At 35.4% G+C, this 20,789-nt stretch overlaps 1 protein-coding gene across 2 annotated transcripts in view; it reads left to right on the top strand.

The window, feature by feature from the left end:
* CCDC178 (coiled-coil domain containing 178) overlaps positions 1-20,789 on the top strand; it is a 133,572-nt gene that overhangs the window by 17,409 nt on the left and 95,374 nt on the right. For both annotated transcript variants that reach the window (XM_087931205.1, XM_087931206.1), the window contains 8 exons: positions 1,099-1,194; positions 1,289-1,425; positions 3,501-3,684; positions 5,240-5,302; positions 5,744-5,905; positions 9,323-9,436; positions 12,744-12,889; positions 15,599-15,758. In XM_087931205.1, coding sequence (XP_087787331.1) covers positions 1,099-1,194; positions 1,289-1,425; positions 3,501-3,684; positions 5,240-5,302; positions 5,744-5,905; positions 9,323-9,436; positions 12,744-12,889; positions 15,599-15,758 — 1,062 coding nt within the window. The remainder of the gene's footprint in view (positions 1-1,098; positions 1,195-1,288; positions 1,426-3,500; positions 3,685-5,239; positions 5,303-5,743; positions 5,906-9,322; positions 9,437-12,743; positions 12,890-15,598; positions 15,759-20,789) is intronic.

Here is a 20,789-nt window from a genome sequence, read left to right as displayed (position 1 = left end):
TAGGCAACTTGCAATCAACTAATGTGTTACATGGTTCAGTTAAAAATCACATACATTCTATTTTGCACATTCCAACATCAGTATCCAGCAGGTTTTAGCAGCAGGTTTTAGCAACAGATCCCAACAGGTTCCATTAGGATTAAATCAACCTTGTTTTACCTCTCCTCAGGATAGCTACTATTAAGTTGTTATGTATGACTGATAATTAAGGACACAGACTTATTTATGGAATTCTATTTAATGACACTTCTTGGTAAATGTTTACAGGAATATACATTTAGTCCTTATAATTTTAATATTAATATAATTTGTATTGATATTGTAACTGTTCCTATGAATGGAAAGCTAAAATGGCCTTTCAGTAATGAGAAGCAATACACAATTATTTCCTTTTCTCCTTGCTCTACAGAGCTGAGAGAACTCACCTGAATAATATAAGAAGGAGCTCCATGAGGAAAGAAAGCTGACAAGCTCCGCAGTTCACTTACAAGCACCTTTTCTCACTTTGTCAATGTTCTTTTGTGAAACAAAACAGGGACAATTCAGGTTTCAAGATAGGTGCAAACATATGTTTGTATCAATTGATAAACTTATCTGGTCTAGCGTTCTGTTTCCCCAGTGGCAAACCAGATGTGTTTCATGTCGTTTGTCCATAAGCACAGTAATACTGGCTCATTCATGTTGCTCAGCAACTGTCTTTCAAAGGCATATCAGACCTTGAAGAACTGAGAAAAGTCCAGAAGCGTTTTTAAAGAAACCAAGAAGCTTGAGCAATTATCTGTGAGAAACTTTATAACTTCAGGAACACTTCAGCTTAGAACAAATGTAGATCAAGATATTTATACACATACAATTTTTGTGATATTGTATAAAATTATGTATCATGTAAAGAAATTATATATGAATAAAGAAAATATCTATAAAAACTGGGGTCATCGAATAAAGCTAAATAGTGAGAGATTCAAAACCGAGGAAAGGAAATTGTTCAAATAATAGAATTCTCTTATTTTTTAAAAGATTATAATAATGTTATCATGAAATACATTTATAATATTATTTCAAATAAATGTTAATTAAATAATGTATTTTTAATATTAGGAAAGGCGTTTGAAGTTGAAAATTTCAAGACAAGAAAGTGAAAACAAACAATTGCTAGATGAGTTTTTGAAAGAGATAAAAGTTATGGAAAGCTCAGTAAGTTTTAGAATTCACATATTTAAAATGTTTTTCCTTTCAACATGCCTTATTAAATTGAGTATTTTCATAATTATTTATATGCTATCTGTAGAAATCCAATAAAGAATATGATCTACAAAAACTGAAGGATAAGCTTGCAAATGATCTTCAGCAGTTCACTAGTTTGCAAAATGAAATCCAATATCTTAAAAATGAAAATGCTGGATTTATGTTCAAATTCAGAGACAGGTAAGTGGCACTGTGTTAATGCCCAATAAGCTTACATTCTGAATAACCCCAATTCAACAGTATTTTATTTTTAGTCTTTTTATTCTCACTAAAGACATAACACATTTGAGTTGTATATAAATTAATTTGGAGAGATTAGATTATTTATGTTGAACTTTATATTTAATTAAATATATATTTACCATATTTATCGGCGTATAACACGCACAGGCGTATAACACGCATTCCCTTTAAGAGGGAAATTTCAGGAAAAAAATATGCGGCGGGCGCAGCGCTGACATCACGTCACGATGCTGCGCCGCCGCTAGGCACTATTGGGAACGGGATCCCTTAAAGAGGATTCCGCTCCCTGGACATCGGCGTATAACACGCATACATCATTTGCCCCCTATTTTCAGGGGGAAAAAGTGCGTGTTATACGCCGATAAATACGGTAATTTATATGCAGAAAATTACCAGTGAGATAAAGGAAAATACAATGAAGGTACATACATATAAGTGTAAAAGGAAGTTGAAGAAAGATAGTATGGATAATATTTATATCTTAATAGAAGAAACATAGAACAAGGTAACAGAAATGGAGCTGTTAGATTTTAGAGAAATATGTTAGGCATAACAAGTGGGATATGATTATCTAATATTAAAATTGGTGCCACTTTGCATATCAAAATGTCAAACTGCAAATCATAACAAAGAACTAATTTGCTAAACCATTATCTAAGAAAAATGTTCCCAAGTTTTGCTTCTATATTAGAGGAATGAGTGTAATATTTGAAAAAGAGACAGTTGTAATATCACTTGTTTAATTATCAGGAAATAATTCAGGAAAATACAGGATGTCTATTCTGAATAAATTAGTGTAAACCATTATTAAAGATAAAATTATCAAAACAGTTATGCATGAATATGTTTAATGAACTTATTCAATAAGTTAGTTTATATATTTTGCTAAGGCATGGCTTGTTTTAACCATACTTTGTTAAAAATGCTGCAATGGGGGATTAATGCATACTTTTAAGGCATATACAAGGGTTCAGTACTATTGTGCGAGAACAATTCTGGGGGAAATTAGCCACTACAACAATAAACCTCCTTGTTCTTAGGCTAATAATTGTATTACACTTCAGAACAACTGTTCAAATAAAGATAATATCTTGGTGATTTAACTAAACCTATTTTCAGTAGCAAAAATGTAAAGCAAGGCTATTTCCTTACTCCACTATCATTCAACTTTAACATTAACAATATTGTTGTGATCTTTGCTAAGTCAGAATTCTATCTTCCTTCTCTTGCCCACTGGCTCATTTTTGTTCTTCTTTATGCTGATGTTGCAGCCTAGGGTTATGTCTTTAACTAAGTAAGCCTCAAAGATGCCTTAAAGTGCTCTCACTTTACTGCTTTAGTGAAAACCATCAAATAAATTATTCTATCTTGTACAAAAGTAATGATATTCTATAGGAAACACTTAAATGCCCCAGTTAGATGAATGATCAGCAATAAGAATATCAAATATCTAAAAATCTAAGTGTCTGTTTTCAATGTTCTCTTCCAACCTAAGAAGACTTATTAGTGACAATTTAATGTGGTTAAGTCTAACATCTTTATTACTGTGCCATGTAACATTTCTCAGCTATATCTGCGCTCTTCTAGTTTTACTCCATACTGATATAAAAGCCAAATTCTTGGTGATTCCTGGTAAATTTTTGCTCAAATGGTTTCCTTGACAATAAGACCAAAATGCCTTCTGCTAAGATGTTTTTTTCAAATTTCTAGTTTAGCCTATAGTTCTTCCATAATCATGTCCAGCTTGATTAGCATTTGAAGATGAAGGTTCTAACTTTCTCCACAACAAATAATGGTTACATTAATAATGGTAAATACAGTTTTATTCTCTTTTTTGTTTACTCTATAAATATATTAAAAAATAAATTTGTATTATGTGAGTGAACTCCCAATTATAAAAGATGAAGCAAACTGTAGCATTTCTTTATAAAAGCATAACAAAATACGCAGCCTTTCTAAACTATTGAAAAAGTGCTAATATTGTAAGCAGTTTTTACATTTGTTTTAAACAGTGCAAGAAGGAAAATGGGATACCAATCAGAAATTCAGGTTTTGCAGAAAAATATTCGTAGGCTGGAAGAACATTTAAAAAAAGTAAATAAAGACCTTTATGTTGCTGAAATGGCTTATGACGACGCCAAAACCAAACTGGAGGATCTGAATGAAGGCATTGTTAAAGAAAAATCACGTTTCAAGGTTGTTTACTACTACTGAATTCATATTATGTTTAATTGTAAGATGTTAAATTATTGCATTGAACAAAATAGAATATTACTGCAGTAATCGAATTTTGTATTTAAAGAAATTGTTTTTTCTCAAAAAAGTTTTCAGTAATATTTATTTTATTTCTGTGAAAAACCTCATATCTGATTTTTTTTTCTAGTTTCAGAAGCTTGCTGGGTCACTTTTTCTAGTATTTTCCACTTTTTATACTTGTCCTTTTTGTCTTTCAATTTATCAAAGAATTCTTTATGCAGTCATGCTGGTTTCTTTTGAGAGCTGTTATTTTTCTTCCTCATTGGTATTGTGCTAGACTAGGTTCATATAATCTCACTTTTCAGAATTTCCCAAGCTTCTTGAGTTATTTTCTCCTTGAGGATTCTCATCCATGGAATCCTTCCCAAGCTCTCTCTAAGTTTATTGAATTAGCTCTCTTCAAGTCCAAGACTCTTATTAAAGTCCAAGACCCTAAAGAGAAAGACATGATATATATATGAAAGAAACTAGAATAATTTTTAATTGGGTCATGATCAAACTGCTATCCCACAATCATTAAGAAATATTAGTAACTAAATAAAGAGCCAGTTTAATGTAGTGATTAAGGTGCTGATCTAGAATCCAGGAGACAGTTCTAATCCTGCCTTAAGCATGAAAACCAGCTGTGTGACTTTGGGCCAGTCACTTTCTCTCAGTTCTCCACCTCAAAGGGTTGTTATTGTGAGAAAAAACAGGAGGAGGGAGGAATACTAGATATGTTGAGTTTCGAATAAAATAATAAAGATAGGGTAAAATAAATAAATAAGAAGGGGAATGCTTTTTACTATAGTGATTTCTTCTCTTTGCAACACTATACTAGTCTGATACTGTTCCAAATAATGTGTCAATTTCCTTGTTCTCCAGGACAAATTTTAAAATGTTTGGGTAATTACAAAAGAAATAAGCAATGTTTGATTGCCTTCTTCTTAAGGCTAAGACAGAATGACTGGCCCAGCATCACCTGGTTTCCAGGCCAGCACCTTAACCATTACACCAAACTGACTGTCTCTGACAAGTTATTCTAATTATTTTCATAGAAGAGTTCCATCAGTGGAAGATAAGCTAAAGAAGTTCTAGCACTTGCATTATTGAGACACTCTGTAATATCACTTACCCTTCCACCAGTAAACGTTGGACATTTCGGTTTCTTTTTGAGTTGCATTTTCTTCCTGGAGCTACTCATATTGGTGGTTGGGGGGAGGGAGAAACAGAAACAAAAGGATCAGTTGGAATGCTTCATTAAAGCAATCCTGTAATATGGAATTAATAGTTAAAACTATGTAGAAATAGTGACCCAAAAGTTAAGAATGCTACAGCCAGCCTTTAAAGAGCATACGTTAATGGAATACTTAAATTGGTCAGTTACAAAAGCAATCCAATCCATCTGATTATAATATATATATAATAATCTGATTGCAGATCATTTATTTTGTGGTAGTTTCTGTACTTTTTTTGTCTACTCCTATTGATTGCAATTGTTCTATTTATGTTATAGAATTTGGAAGAGAATATTAAAAAACAAATTAGAGATGAAATAAGTGCTTGGAAGCTGACTCAGGTAAGGAAAAGAACTTTTAAAATATTTATTCAGAATTTATTTATTTTTAAAAATTATATTCACACAACCTCTTCTGTATAATTTATAGCATGATGTATGGGAAGATAACTTGAATGCTAAGCTATACACAGATAGCATTAAAATCATTTTACTATACTAAGGTTACTTCAAGAAAGAACTTACACAAAGCTGTTTCTTGGGTGTCTACTTTTCTTGCCTTGCAGTGGAGCAACCATCAGCCCTAGATGACCATATGATCTAATTGTATCTTTCTTTGTTAATCCTTTTTTAATTAATGCAATATTAGTACATCTCTTTTTTCACTCTATCCCCTGCAATCAATTTAAAATTTTATTAGATTGAGCCCTAGTGTAAAAATATGTCTCCCTTTAGTTTAAGTACTTCAGTAAATGTTTTATAATTCTTTTATTTTATAAACAGAAAAGAATTAAAGCACTACAAGCAGAGTTAGAAAGAAAGAAAAAGGAGCATAACAAATTAGAGGAAAAGATGAAGAGTAAATTAAAAAAATATGAGCTGCTTTCAGCTGAACAAATAGAAATACTGGAAAAAAATAAAGATGTGCTCAAAGAACTTCTTGAGGTAACTAAATAAGAACAAGACAAAATGTTGCTCCATTATGCTTCCGTTAAGTGCTTTTGCATTTCTTTCACAGAATATAGTGTAACACAAATTGGCATTTGGAATAAATCAACATGTCAATATGAAATTAAATGTAAAATAACTTCTCTATGGTTATAATGGCTTCAGTGATATGAAAAAAAAAGAGACTGAAATAATTATATTTTCAAAATGGCACATTAATGGCAGTGAGTAATGCTATCAGCTCTTCTCCAAGGGACAAAACCAGTGATGAGATTCAATTTTTTTTATTACCGGTTCTGTGGGTGTGGCTTATTTGGTGAGTGTGGCTTGGTGTCATGTGACTAGGTGGGCATGCTTGGTGGTCATGTGATTGGGTGGGCATGGCCAACTCAATATCACTCACGTAAAGGGGTGCCTCGTCTGGCCCTCACTTCCCAGCCATTCCTTGTCACACCCAGCCTCAACATATCTATAGTTCTGTAAAAATGTTGTTCACCATTTTTTGACTTTATTATCTACATACTATAGATGTACTTTCATGGACCACTGAAAGGAGGAAATGGCTCACATGCTTTGCCTAAGAATGTGATAGGCAGCATGCTTTTAAGGGCCTGCCACAAAGAAGTGGGGGCAATATATTTTTCCAAAGAAGCAGAATGCAAACAAGAAGTAATGGATGGAAATTGAACAAAGAGAGAAGCAATCTAAAACTAGGGAGAAACTTCCTGACACTGAGAACAATTAACCAGTGGACCTGCTTGTTTCCAGAAGTTCTGGGTGCTCAATCAATGGAAGTTTTTCAGAAAAGACCAGACAACCATTTCTCTGAAATGGTATAGGTTCCTCAAGGTCCCTCTAGGTGTTATTCTGTTATGCTGATACTTTCTCAGGACCTCTACTCAAATTTATTTCATAATTTCACATATAAAATAACCATTTGTGTAATAAAACCTGCATATTGTTCAAAACAGTAATTATTATGGCTGATGTTTGACAGCAAGCCTAAAAGTCAAAGATAACAAGAGTGCTTCTTTCTCTGTATGTATACAAAATGTCATATTTATGCTCTGGACTAGACACTGAATGCATGTAAATCCCTGAAAAATATGTGGTAGCTCTGGGCAAAAGAAAAGCAGTAAAATCACTCTAGATATAGGGACAGTGTAAAATATTAACACATGATAAATAATGAAACAATTAAAAATAATAGCACAGAGTTTTCTCTCTCTTTCTCTCCCTTCCTATTTCTTTTTCTTTCTCTCTTTCTTCCTCTTTCTCTCTTTTTTGTTTTTCTTTCTTTTGTATGTCTCTCTCTCTCTCTCAGACATACACCCCACTCTCTTCCTATTTCTTTTGTTTCTCTCTCTTTCTTTCTCTCCCTTCCTCTTTCCTCTCTCTCTCTCTCTCTCTCTCTCTCTCTCTCTCTCTCTCTCTCTCTCTCTCTCTCTCACACACACACACACACACACACACACACACACACACCTGGTCTGGGATGAATGATCCCATGAGCTCCAGTCAGCAGCAAGTGGCGGGAAAAGGAAGAAAGTGGGCGGCACACCCTCCCAAAGACTTCCAGTGGCCACTTGCTTTATTTCTGAGGGGAGGTGGTGCAGGGGCTGTGGTGTACCCCTCCACTCCAGCCCTCCCAAAGTACCTCCATGGACAGCAGCAGCAGCAGGACCATCTGCCGTCCCTCCCAAAGACCTCCGGCAGCCGCTTGCATTATATGCGAGGGAGGGTGGTGGTGGGGCTGTGGAGCACCCCCACACACACTCCAGCCCTCCCAAAGCACCTCTGCAGATGGCATCAACAGCAGGAGCATCCGCCCTCCCTCCCAAAGACCTCCAGTGGCTGTTTGCATTATTTTTGAGGGGAGGTGGTGGTGGGGCTGTGGAGCACCCCCACTCCACTCCAGTCCTCCCAAAGCACCTCTGCAGATGGCGGAAGTGGCAGCAGCATCCACCCTCTCTCTCAAAGACCTCTGGCAGCTGCTTGCTTTCTTGCAGGTGCGGCATCGGGAGGGCAGGGCAGAGCGGGTGGATGTCCCAGCCAGGGCTGCACATGCAATGTGCAATTTTCAGCAACCACGGCTGGGACACCCACCCACCCTCGCTGCACCATGGCCGCCACATAGTAGGAAAAGCTGAGAAAGCGCCACATGAGATGGAGCCACGCCAGCTTAGCCAGCCAGCCGAGCCCAGGGATGGGAGGGCCCAGAAAAGTCCAGGGATAGTAGAGAAAGGCTGGAAATGTATGGGGACAGTATGGAAGGCCTAGAAAAGTTTGGGGATGGTGGGGGAGGACTAGCGTGACTTGCAGGCTTACCTGTGAGCAGGATGCAGGAAGATCAGGACTGCTCGTTGGGGCACAGGCACCATATGGGAAGGCAAGACCCAGGAGGGGAGGAGTGACTGGGTGGGGTGAGTGGCAGGCAGGTGTTCAGGGTGGTCGGGATGAACGATCATCAGGCGGGAGGGGCAAGTGAGTGAGCAGGGCAAGGGAGTGAGTGGAGACCGGGTGACCGGGTCGGGGGCATGGCCATCCAGATGTTGCTACCAGTTCGACGACCCACGCCAAATTCTTGCTACCAATTCACCTGAACTGATGCGAACCGGCTGAATATCACCACTGGACAAAACTCAGTAGAAGCAATGTAATAAAGACCAAAAGGCTTATTGGTAATGTGGGAGGAATTGTACATGTTTTTTACTTGTAAATATGTTTTAGTGAAAACCAGTATTACATAAGTATCCTCATACTAACAGTAAAACTTTTTATATTTGGTTACTTAATTGTTAATTTAAAATGTCCATCACTAAGATCGGTGCCATCCTCTATATTCCATAGCTTCTGGATTTTATTGTGGTCTAGGAATCTGAGCTGCTAAATTATTAGCTCAGCTTACTCCAGAGGAAGTACTGCAGTTTTGCAGCTACTCTCTCCAAGAGGTGGAGTGAATGACAGTCTACTGGTGGGAACTTTTCACTAATCCATCTGCTCAGCTCCAGTGATTTTCCCCATCTTTCCTGTAGCCATGATAACTTGCCAGGCTCCTCTATCTTCCTCAGGCATTCTGAGGGATGGCTTTATCATTTTCTTTACACTCTGGCAAGTTTTGTCCTCCCCCCTCACACACATACATTGAAATGATAAGAGAAGATGAAAGTTACCAGTTGCCAGTTAGTTCACTGCTTGTTTCTGTGTCTTTCTTTTTACCATCTGGAGGGAGCAATTGACTGACTCTATGGATGAATAAAGTTCAGTAGTGGGAACATTGGATAGAACTGTTGCTAAGGATTTGAGAGAGCTGGCCAATGACCTGACCGGTGATAAAGTTTAGTAACAAATGTATCAAACTTCATTTTGATTAGATTCTATTACTCTTTTTTGGTCTGCATTATTATTTTTCAGAAAATAGCTGAATTAAATCAGAAGATCAAAGAACTTGATGACAAGGAGGAAAATGTGAAAAACGAATTAGAAAATAAGAAGAAATATGTTAAGAACCTATTAGATGATAAAAAGGTGAACATGTTAATATTAGCATTAATAAGTTTTGTTTATTTTCAAATGCTAAACACGCTTGTCCTCACTTATCTTGAATATATCTAAACCTTTCTGTATGGGGTATAGTATTCCTATCCCTTTCTTAAATGAACCTAATCATATCCTAAATATTGAGATAGAATAACATACAAATTCATGTTGGGGTAAGTTCTATTTCTTTATTATGAATCTAGTAGATTCATAATATTGGGGGGCTTTGAAGAAAGGAAGGTAAAAATCAGTATGAGGAAGAAAAAGTATTCAACTCTGATAGAAATAGCCTGCTGATTATACCTTTGTACAGCAGATGGCATCTTTTTGTAAATTATAGTAGATCTTTAATACTGTAGTTGTCTATATTAGCAAACAAGATATTCTGGCTATTATTATGAATACTGTGTTTATATAAATGTATTTATAATTGCAGTTCTTTGTATAAAATGTCTTATATGTATTACTGTTGTGTTGCATTGGTTTTTATTGTGCATATTTGTGAGTGATTGAGAAATTAATGTGGCTAACCAGGAGAGTTCACATCTATAATTTAATCAAAACAGTGCTTTTAATCTTACTCTAGGGTCCCTATTTCTTTTTTAAATAATAATAACAGCAGCACTGACAAAAGTCCCTTGCACCCATGGGTAATTGGGCAAAATGGAGAATTACTGTATCACCTAATCCTAAAGTACAGTATAATGACAAATAAATAAATCTAAAAGTAGTCAGGGAAATTGTACATCTGAACACCCTTCAACTTATCACCTTTACCTGATAAGAGAAATTAGGCAAAATAAAGAAATGGAATCAGGAGACAAGAGAAAAGGAAATCTAATTAAACATAGTTTATGTCAGTACTGTTCACAATGCATATCCATATCTTTCTATCCTTGCAAACTATCCTTGCTTCTACCATGTCTATGGATCTGTTGGAACAAATCAACCAGCTGCTTTGTTTCATATGGTGCCAAGATGATACAGTATCTTGCATTTCCTTTACAGGAAATTGTTCAAATAGAGCACCAAACCACCACCCCACAGCTCTCTTGTATTAACCATGTTAACTGAGAAAATACTTCCAGAACAACAATGAGAAAAATCAGATCTTAAGACAATAGTTTTTTGTTTATTTGTTTGTTTGTTTGCTTACTTACTAAATTTATTTATCACCCATCCCATTGTTAAGCAATGGGTGGTATATAAAAGCACATATCATAAAAGCAAAAATGCGAAACATTAAATCATTAAATATTAAAATTAACAGAAATTAGGTACAACGGGATGGGGATGGGGTCTTTTTCTTAATCCCTTAACCATCTTGGGGACAGGATCTTTTTCTTAACCCATTAACCATCTTCAGTATGGAATGTCTCCATCAAGGTCCAAAGCCAATCAACAGGACCAGGTTTTGAGGCTCTTTAGGAAGGTGAAGAGGAGGGGGATAGATCTCACCCCAATGGGCATGATGTTCCAGAGAACAGGAGCCATGCAAGAAAAACCCTTGTCCTGGACACTCCCAATTGGAATTCCTTGACTGGCAATGTCTATAGCATGCCCCTTTTGCTGGAATGAGTTGGGCAAGCCAGTCCCATTGAGGTGAGATAATTCCTTGGGTATCCTGGGCCCATGCCAAAAAGTGCTTTAAAAGTGATAACCAGCACCTTGAATGGGACTTGGAAGGAAACTGATAATCAGTGCAGCTTGTACAACAATGGTGTTACAGGTCCACATGATTGCATTCTGTGCTACCTGTAGCTTCCAAATATTCTTTAAGGGTAGCCTATTTAGAGCACATTGCAGTAGTCCAAATACAAGGTGACCTAGGCATGAGTGACTGAGTGCAAGAACTCATGATCTAGGAAAGGACACAACTGATGTACAACACAAACTTGTGCATAGACTCTCCTAGAAATATCAATATCAATAATAATTACATTAATTTTGTAAAAAAAGAGAGAGAGAATCCATCATTAGGAAACACCATAACCCTCCTAATTCTATATCAAGTAAATACTTCAAAATAATTCCACTGAATGATGAATCATATTCAGATGTAGAATCTGGAATGCATTTTCTGGTAAAAGTCATGTAATTTATTGTTTTGTAAGACTTCATTTTCTGCATTTATTTCTCTGTTTGATACCTTTTTTAGGTTTCTTTTAGCTTCCTGTTCATATTACTAAATTAATTGCTATTATATTTTCATCCTGCCTTTGTTACTTTATTTTAGTAACCTAAGGCAGTAAAGTTACCTAATATTCCTCCCTCTTCCTATTTTCTCCACAACAATAATCCTATAAGTTGAATTGAAAGAGAGTAACTGGCTCAAAGTCACTTAGTCAGTGACTATTGCTATGTATTTGCATTAATTTTATCTAAAATGTTTTATCATTTGTTCTAATCTCTATACCCTACTTGGCTCTTTTGGGTGCCTTGGCAAAGTGTGAGTTAGGTAGGGATTAATACTGTTTATGGGGAGAGGTGATACCTTCTAACTTGAAAAAGAGAATGGTATGTATTCCCCCCTGAAGACACCATTTCTCATTTCAGCATATTAGACAGCTAAGCAGTCTCCGGGTTATGTTTTCTGGGAGGATTCTAAAGAAGATGTTAGGGCTTCAGGCTGAATTATCTGGATCCATTTCAGCCAATAATCAAACCTGGGCATAGAACTGAAACAACATGGTAGATAACCATTGTCTGGAACTTGATGGAGGGAGGTAGACTGCTCAATTAGACTTCTTGGTGATATTACTATTGACTGTGTTATTCTTCTGAACCACCTTTGAGTGGTTTGGAATTTTAGGCATCATTTCCAGTCATTGATAACGGGGGATTAGTGAATAAACCTTCAATACGGAATGTCTATGAAGGTGTTTCAGAAAGTACAACCTCTGATTCAGTGGTTAGACTAATGACGAGGGTAACCATCCAACCCCAATTCAAACTATATGATTTGACCTCCATGTAGCTTCAGAATCATCTCATCCAAGTAGATGGGGTCCACCTGTGCATTCTTCCTGACAGTGAAAATCATTTCTTATATACTCAAACAATAATAAAAAGCACAGGAAAGACATTGAGCAATGTACAAAAATGAAATTATCTTATTTGTAAAACATATTTCAAAACAATGACTGATTTAAGCAAGTGTACCTTTACTGAAATTATGTTACCTAACTTGCATTACATTTTCAACTGCAGTTATGAAAATAGTTCTGTTTTGGGATAAGTAATTTAATGCATCATTGCATGTAATTGTGCTTTTAAACCATTTTTTTATTTTCAGGAGAAATATTTAGGCATTTCAAGCCAATTTACTAAAGTCAATGAGGAAATTGCACATTTTCAAAAAGAAATTGCAAAATTAAATGCTTTAAGGAAAGGACATGAAAACCAGGTAGACAATATAGAAAAATGTGTAGTCATATTGAGGTAAGAATCACATTTCAATAAATAATGCATAGCGTTAAGTTGGGAGCAATGGAATGAGAGCTTTCAAAATTTTCTCACTCTTTGAGCCACCTGCCACAGTCTCTTACATGGGTTCCCCAGCCCTCCAGAGGACATTCTGAGAGGAGCACAGTTTGACATAGAGGACAAAGAAAACTGGAAAGCTGTATTGTTGCAGTTTAAATGCATACAAAAATATGTGTATGAGAATGTTTTTCCCACGAACACAAAAATAAGAGATAGGGTTCCTGACAAAAAGGACATGGGGAAAAGACAATACTAAATTATACCTCAGAACAGATATAAATCAGATAACAGTTGTAAAACTTTTAGAAAATTCCAGTGATCACAAAGAAAGACAATATAAAGAGTCTTGTGGCATCTTTAGCACAAAACAATTTATTTTGCTATAAAATTTTGTGAAACATAGATGCATGCACACACATGCACACAGACATATGACTTACACACAATATTATATACACACACACACACAATGCATACATACACCATTTAATAAAATTTATTAAACATAAGGAAAACAACACAATGAAGTATTACTGTGATTCACATTACTCTGTCCTCTCTGACATTTAACTAATGCATGATTAATATCACTTATACCTTTATCATATTACATATGAAACCACAGGAAGTCTCAAGATATGAAGTATGTGCATGAAATAATTTCAGCTTGTATAAACTTCTTTGTGAAGAGTTGTAAGTCACAGACATCTATGAAAAGCCAAGATTTTCTTAGAATGATAACGTGCTTTGTGATATCAAAGTCTCTGTTCCATCCATTAGACACTTATGCATGACCCAAGGGATGAAGTTTGTGTTGTGACAATCTGACTCATGTTTTGTAATTTGCCCTGGGTACTGATGGTAAATAAACTGTTTTCAAGAACTATAATCATGGAATATTGTATAGGGCAAAAATGGATCTTTCTTCTATTCCAAAGAAGTTATAACCCTTTTAAAAACATTCCTGTATAACTAAATTATGCTTTTAATAGTCCCTATGCAGGCATCTAGGTACACCAACAAACAAACAGATACTATATGTAAGCATAATTGGATGAACAAGATTAGAATCAAATAGTTTACATAATAAAGCAAAAACAAAAGATGAAGGCAATCCAGTCAACCAAGACATTTTCAGATGCAAATTGACAAACAGACTGTTAATTGCTAATTTTAAATATATGAATTAGAAAATTAAAGAAAGTAGGTGTGCCAGCACATTTTAACCTGGAGGTCTTATAGACAGAATATAAGATCACTGTAAGATACATGTTTAATATGCTTATATTATACAAATATGAATTAGAGGATCAAGAAAGAGTAATAATACCATGGAACCAAATATAGCCAACAATTATGAGGAAGAACTAATAATTTTTCAGAAAAAAACTGAAGGAAATGTACTGATCTCAATCACAAATGTAAACAGGAAAAAAGCAAGAATAAGATGAGATGCGTTGTTTTAAGATCAGGGAAATCACAGGAAATTTTATAACTAAATTAGGAATATTCAAGAGTAATAATCTGATGGAGATTTTAAAAAGATAGGAAGAAGCTATTGTAAATTTAACAGTGGGATTAGAGAATGACACATTTTAGAAGGAGAATATATTTAGAAGCTGTCTCCATTAGTAAGTGGAACAGATTAGCTGATGAATAGAAAAGCACTAAGCACAAAGGAAATGCCCACTAAAAATTTTAAAGACTCAGAAAAGGGGAAGTTAAAGTATTAACACGTCTCCTTCAACAAATATGGAACAGGCTGCATGGCATACAGATTGGATACGATTGGTGCATATACTGTGCTTGTACCAAAAAGGGGATACAAATAAATGTATGGATTACTGAATCATTGCAATTATTCTTCATGTAAGCAAAATTCTGCTTAAAATCTTATATGGACTACAGAGCCATACATGCAGAGAGAGGATGGCAAATGAATTAACAAGTTCAGAAAAAAATAAAGGATTAAAAATAATCAGCTAATACATGATCAACAAGCAGGAACTTAGTTATTTTGGGATTCTAAGTCTGCTTGGCAAAATTGAGGAAACTACATATAACCACAGATATGGATGGATGGGATCAAGAGCATTAACAAAATGTCCTTAGAAAAGCTAGTTACACAATAGGGACAGCTCAAGATGGAAAACATTTGTTTGTGTAGTGTAGTCACCAGTATCTGAACCTATTTGCTACTAACCAGAAATTTTAACTAGTGGCAAGAATGTGTCCATTTTATTACAGTTCACAACTTTGTACTGCAGCTAAGCTATGTGTTTGTTTTGTTAAAGATTATGGCTTCAACCCTAACCCTAACCCTAACTTTCACTTAAAACGGCTTAAGTGCTGCAAGTTGAGGTACATATGTGACTTAGTTTAAATCAGGTTCAGGTGTTTTACATTATTATATAAATTTGTATTCTATATCTATAAAATATCTTTGTGTGTGTGCATGTGCATATATGTGTGTGTGTGTACATTTAGGTTTAGCTGAGAGAGCTACTGAAAAGAAATGGTCCAATAAACTATACATGCACATTGCCCTTATACATTTATAAAGCATCTCACTAGAATGCAATCACTGTTTCCGCATGAGCAATTTGCCTAATAGTTCTGAGTAATTTTTCATACAAGTAATGATATATTTTCTTTCCCTTAAAGAGAAAAATATACCAAAATAAAGTCCAAGGAGGAAAATACTCAGAGATTAGTTGATTTTCTCTATGCCCGGCTGGATGCTGTTAAAAAAAAAATAAAGACAGACAACAGAATATTTGATGAGCAACAGTGGAAGAGACAAAATGATTTGAAAATTAAGAAGGTTTGTGCTATTTACATTATTATTATGTTTCATTTTTCTTGATAAAATGAATATGAACTATAGTTAAATTGATTTCCTTTTCCGAGAAAAGTATATCAAACAATACATGGGCATTCTGATGAATCATCTTGAAAAAAAGAACATTACCCAAAAGACACCATGTCCTTCCAATATGGACACTTTATTTATTTATTTGTTTGTTTGTCAAGCATGTATGAGAAAACAAGTATGAACATAGAATATAAACATATAAGTATAAACAGATATAAGTACATACAGAATAAATGAGAACGAATAAATGGATAAATGGGAACAGTAGGACAGGGAAGGTAGGCACGCTGGTGCGCTTATGTATGCCCCATTGCAGACCTCTTAGGAATGGAGTGAGGTTCCTTATTTGTTTCTTATTAATATCCATTCCTTATTTGTTTCTTATTAATAGTTTCCCATGAAAGTTCCATGTTCATGTAACATGTTTCTAACTAATAGTATATGGGAATGACCATGGGAGATAAGGCAAAGAAATGCAACCAAGGGAACTGTTGGAGAAAAGGCAGCTGAGCTCGTTAACAAGAATGTGGGTGGGGCAAGAGGCTCAGAAGAGACCCTCTCTATTTTCTTGGGCTGTAAATGTGGAGGAGGGAGAACTTGCAAGTTTCTGTTAATATAGCTTTACAATAATGTAAAACTAGCTCATCTAGTTGTGTTTCTTGTCTGGTCCACCTTATAAGCTGATACTAACAGAATTGAAAAACTGGAGGACCATTAGATTTCGTATGTAAAGCTCCAAGTATAAGATAAGTGATACATACGAGTTCCCATACGATGAGTTCTGTAGCTGTATAATGCTGATACACATCCATACAAAAGTACCAGTGCATAAGCGTGCATAAGTGCACCAATCGTGCCTACCATCCCTGTCCTATTGTTTCTTTTTATTTTTCTTATATGTATCCATCTCATGTATTCATAACTATGTTTATACTTATACCTGTTACCTTGTAAGCGATTGACAAATCAAATCAAATAAAATAAACAAACAAACAAATAAATAAAAAAGTTGATCATAGATTGAATATATGTGCAATCCCCAGCATAGGACTGGAACTATAAGTATTTTTTAATTTATCCAGATTGCTTAGTGGAGTTGATGAAGATGCTGTTGGTTGATCTAAGCTTCCCCAAGTCATCAACATGCAGCCAGAGAGCCATTCCATGATCTTAAAATATGTATTTCATTTTTCTGTTCCAGAGAATAAGAAATATAGTCTTTTAAAGAAAGTCCTGGTTGTTTTCCTTTGCATTTTTTTCTCCTGAGAATATGTTTGGCATCTAAAATGCCAAACCTTAAGCTTTTTCAGAAAATGATTGACAAATTTATCTAAGCCTTTACAGAACCATGGTATGCATTGGATGAATTTTGTCCTGTCACTTTTTCTCTTACTAATCTACTTCACAAACAAGGTTGTACTATGGTAGTGAGAATGCATTGTGGGATACTGAGGCAAATCTGTATCTTATACACTTGCATTATGCCATTGAATGGAGTTTGCATTGCATTGCGACTTTTGTCATTTACCCCTCTTGCCTGCCCTTGCCCATGTTTACAAAGTTGTTGGGGCAAGAATAAAAGTGAAATGTGATCCAAGATCTTTACAGAGATAAAATTGGAGATAACTGAAATCAACACCTTAAAGATAAAAAATATTCTCCAGAACTTTTTGGAAGACTGTAGTGGAAACAGAATAGTTACCTTCCATTCTGTTAATAGTAGCCTCCATTATATTTTAGATATTTCTACAAATAAAATATGACTTCTATTTTCCAATAGATTACTCCTTTGTATTTTAGTTAGAGTATACTAAAACTACTATCCTTTAGTAGCATAGAGTGCATTTGGTCAGTGGTGATTGTCTCATTGGTTGTAAACTTTCTTGTGCAAGGATTCTCTATTTGGTGGCCTAGAACATTGAAGTACACTCTAAAGAGGCCTGCTCTTGAAAATGCAGAAGCCACGGTTAGTGCAAAATGTGGACCTAGGGCCACTTATTGGAATATCTTTTAGAAGCTTCACAGTATTTAAGGCAAAGCTCCTCAAATTCTTTAGCTCATAAACATCTTCATGAAGTTTCAGATTGTTCATTGACCCCTAAATGTTTGTTACATGGAAATAATTTAATAAATATTATTTTAAGTAATAGTACTGTGAATAATAATAATAATAATAATAATAATAATAATAATAATAATAGTAGTAGTAGTAGTAATAATACAGTGGAACCTTGGGTCACGACCATAATCCCAATTTGATCATGACTGGAAGCACAACTGACTGTGCATACACGGATAAAAATTTGCATGGATTGTGCATGTGCAGAAGGCGAACTTGGCACAGAAAGGGAATCTGCTGCAGCTGAGTTTGTTCGCCACCCAATTTTTGAATCGTGACTTGAGGCTGCGGAATTTTTGGTCAGAACCCAATTTTGTCGTGAACAGAAGCCAAGGACCCAAAGTTCCACTGTATAGTCAAAATGACCACATTAAAATATTGTGGGAATTCCAAAGATAAATTGAAAACATTTTGTCATACGACATACCAGATTTAACTGTGGTTGAAAAGAAAAAAGTATGGATAATTGATATGGTAACCCTTAGAGATAGTTGAATAGAAGACAGAAAATGGAGAAGATCACAGGGTATCAAGAGCTGAAATATTACAGAATGAACTGGCATTACTTTCCTGTAATGCATCATTTACATTATTTACATAGTAAATAAATAAATTTTAAAAAGTAAATCAAGAATAATAATGGAACATTTGGTGGGTTTGTTTTAATCCTGTAAAATAGTCAGAGTCAATTTTATAAAATAGGCACCATACAAATTAAATAATAAATAAAATTATTAAAAACAGAACTAGCTCAAAATTATAGTAAAAAAAACATGCCTTAAAAATAGGTAGGAACTTTCCTTATTGATTATGTAACTATACAAGATATATATTGACATGCCTTAGGCATCTGCTTCTACTGGTGTCATGGACTTAGAATATCTATATGTGCATATTAATGTTCTGACCAAGGCTTATTGAGATACTAACACACACACGTTAGTCCCCAAACCCTTTTTTCTTTATTTCAATGGCTGTGAATTTTAGTCATTCACAGCCCATAAATGAGTCTCAAACAGTTTGTAAATAGTCCATGGAAATCTGCCAAAGTCCTTTAGGATAAGTCTGATAAGCATGCACCTTTATCTTCCTTGAAATGCTGCCAACGACTAAATTTCCAATTAGTTATACAAGGCCAACTGGAGCACAAATTCAACACTGAGCTTCAGGTTTCAAACCGACCAGTTTGAACAAAGTTGCTTCCTGAAAAGATTCCTGTCCCTTTGCTCCTCCTTTATGACTTATGTCATATCCAACCTTACTCCCGAGTCGCCCCTTTTATCTTAACTGTTCTTGCCTTCTGGCAGCTCTGCACACGCATGAACTGGGAACAGGCTTCCCTTGTTCTTCTGCCTCGCTGCTGTCAGATTCTGGAGGCTCCAGAGTCAACACATAACTCTCAGATGGCCCTGGCCCCATCTCTGTATCCGATGCATGAGTCCTCCCCAGACTCCTGGACTGGCCCATGTTCCTCTCCACTGTCCAACTCTGCTGCCGTCTCTGCAGGCTGCCAGCGGACCACAACAATTAATGATGTGTTCGTAAAGAACATTAATGACAATATACAGTTTTGTTAATCAATGTGGGGCATTTGGATGGTATAAGGGATGTAAATTAACTTACTTGATGTTAATCCTTCCACATTCTTAATAGAATAGGTTAAGATCAGGTATTAGAATAAGGGTGAATGGTAACACTTTGTGTTATTGACATCTAATAATCTTTAATGAAATTTCAATTTTCTTTCTCTTTTTTTAGCTTTTATTTCTTCTTTATTTCAGATGGGTGGGAAAAAACAATGGAATAGTTCTTCCCAATTCCTAGTTAGCAGACTATGCTAAATCAGGAACAAATTGAAAATAACTATTTGATACCACCTATTCTGCCTAATCATAGAAAACTCTTGCAATATAAAAAGAAAAGTTACTGATACAGAATGTCATGTTATTGACATTCTGTTTTTCTTAGCAGTACAACTTAGGCAGCACATGTGATGACCTGGGGCGTGGCACAAAAGCAACAAAGATACAAAAGTAGGTAAAGTCCTTTTAATACCTCCAACTTGGCCCCCAATGTCCAGTTATCCTCGACTGGAGAAAACACTCTCCTAATAACAGTTTTTAAAGGGAAGAAATTCCATCCAAACCCAAAGTATATATAAATTGTAAATAAAAACCAACACAAACCACGCTGCAGCAATTAATGAAACAGGGAAGGATAAGGAATTGAAGACTTCAAAAGATAATGAAACACACACAGTGGGGAGGTTGCCAGAACTTGGGTAAGACTTGACAAACCAAAATAATTCACGCTTTGCTTCCACAAAGGAGCTGTGCACAAACACCCTCTTTATCCTGTTTTCTGCATTTAGCTGCAGCTAATGAAGGGAATCAGGGCCTTTTTCTCCCCCGTAACCCACGTTGCTCCCTTATCCATTCCTCCCTGCGTGGCCTAGGATGAAGAAGGGGTGGGCCTGGGTCTTCCTCTGAATGCCCAGCCCATGACATTTCACAGAAATGTTATTATCTCCCTCTTTTTTGTAAAGCACACAAAGTATTTTGTGCTTTAATATCATACATTTTTTTCACCTAATCCCTATCATTTTCCAATCATATTATGTAACAAGGCAAAATAAATACACAATCTACTAACATACAGGCTAAAAAAATCTTAGAAATAATGAATAGGGTGGGGGAGTGGGTTTAAAATGAGATGCCAGCTTTGCTAATCCTGTCATATAGGGATAGCCTTAGCTTCATTGAAGTACTTTGGGTTTTAAAGATATAAGCATGACATTTAAGATATAAATTTTTCATGTGTACATTTTTATTAGTATTTCTTATTGGTGTATGAAGTATTGC

Source organism: Pseudonaja textilis, chromosome 3 (assembly GCF_049901715.1).
Source record: "Pseudonaja textilis isolate UNSWEBS1 chromosome 3, rPseTex1.2, whole genome shotgun sequence".
Classification (NCBI taxonomy): domain Eukaryota; kingdom Metazoa; phylum Chordata; class Lepidosauria; order Squamata; family Elapidae; genus Pseudonaja; species Pseudonaja textilis.
This window is presented reverse-complemented; position numbering and strand designations above follow the sequence as displayed.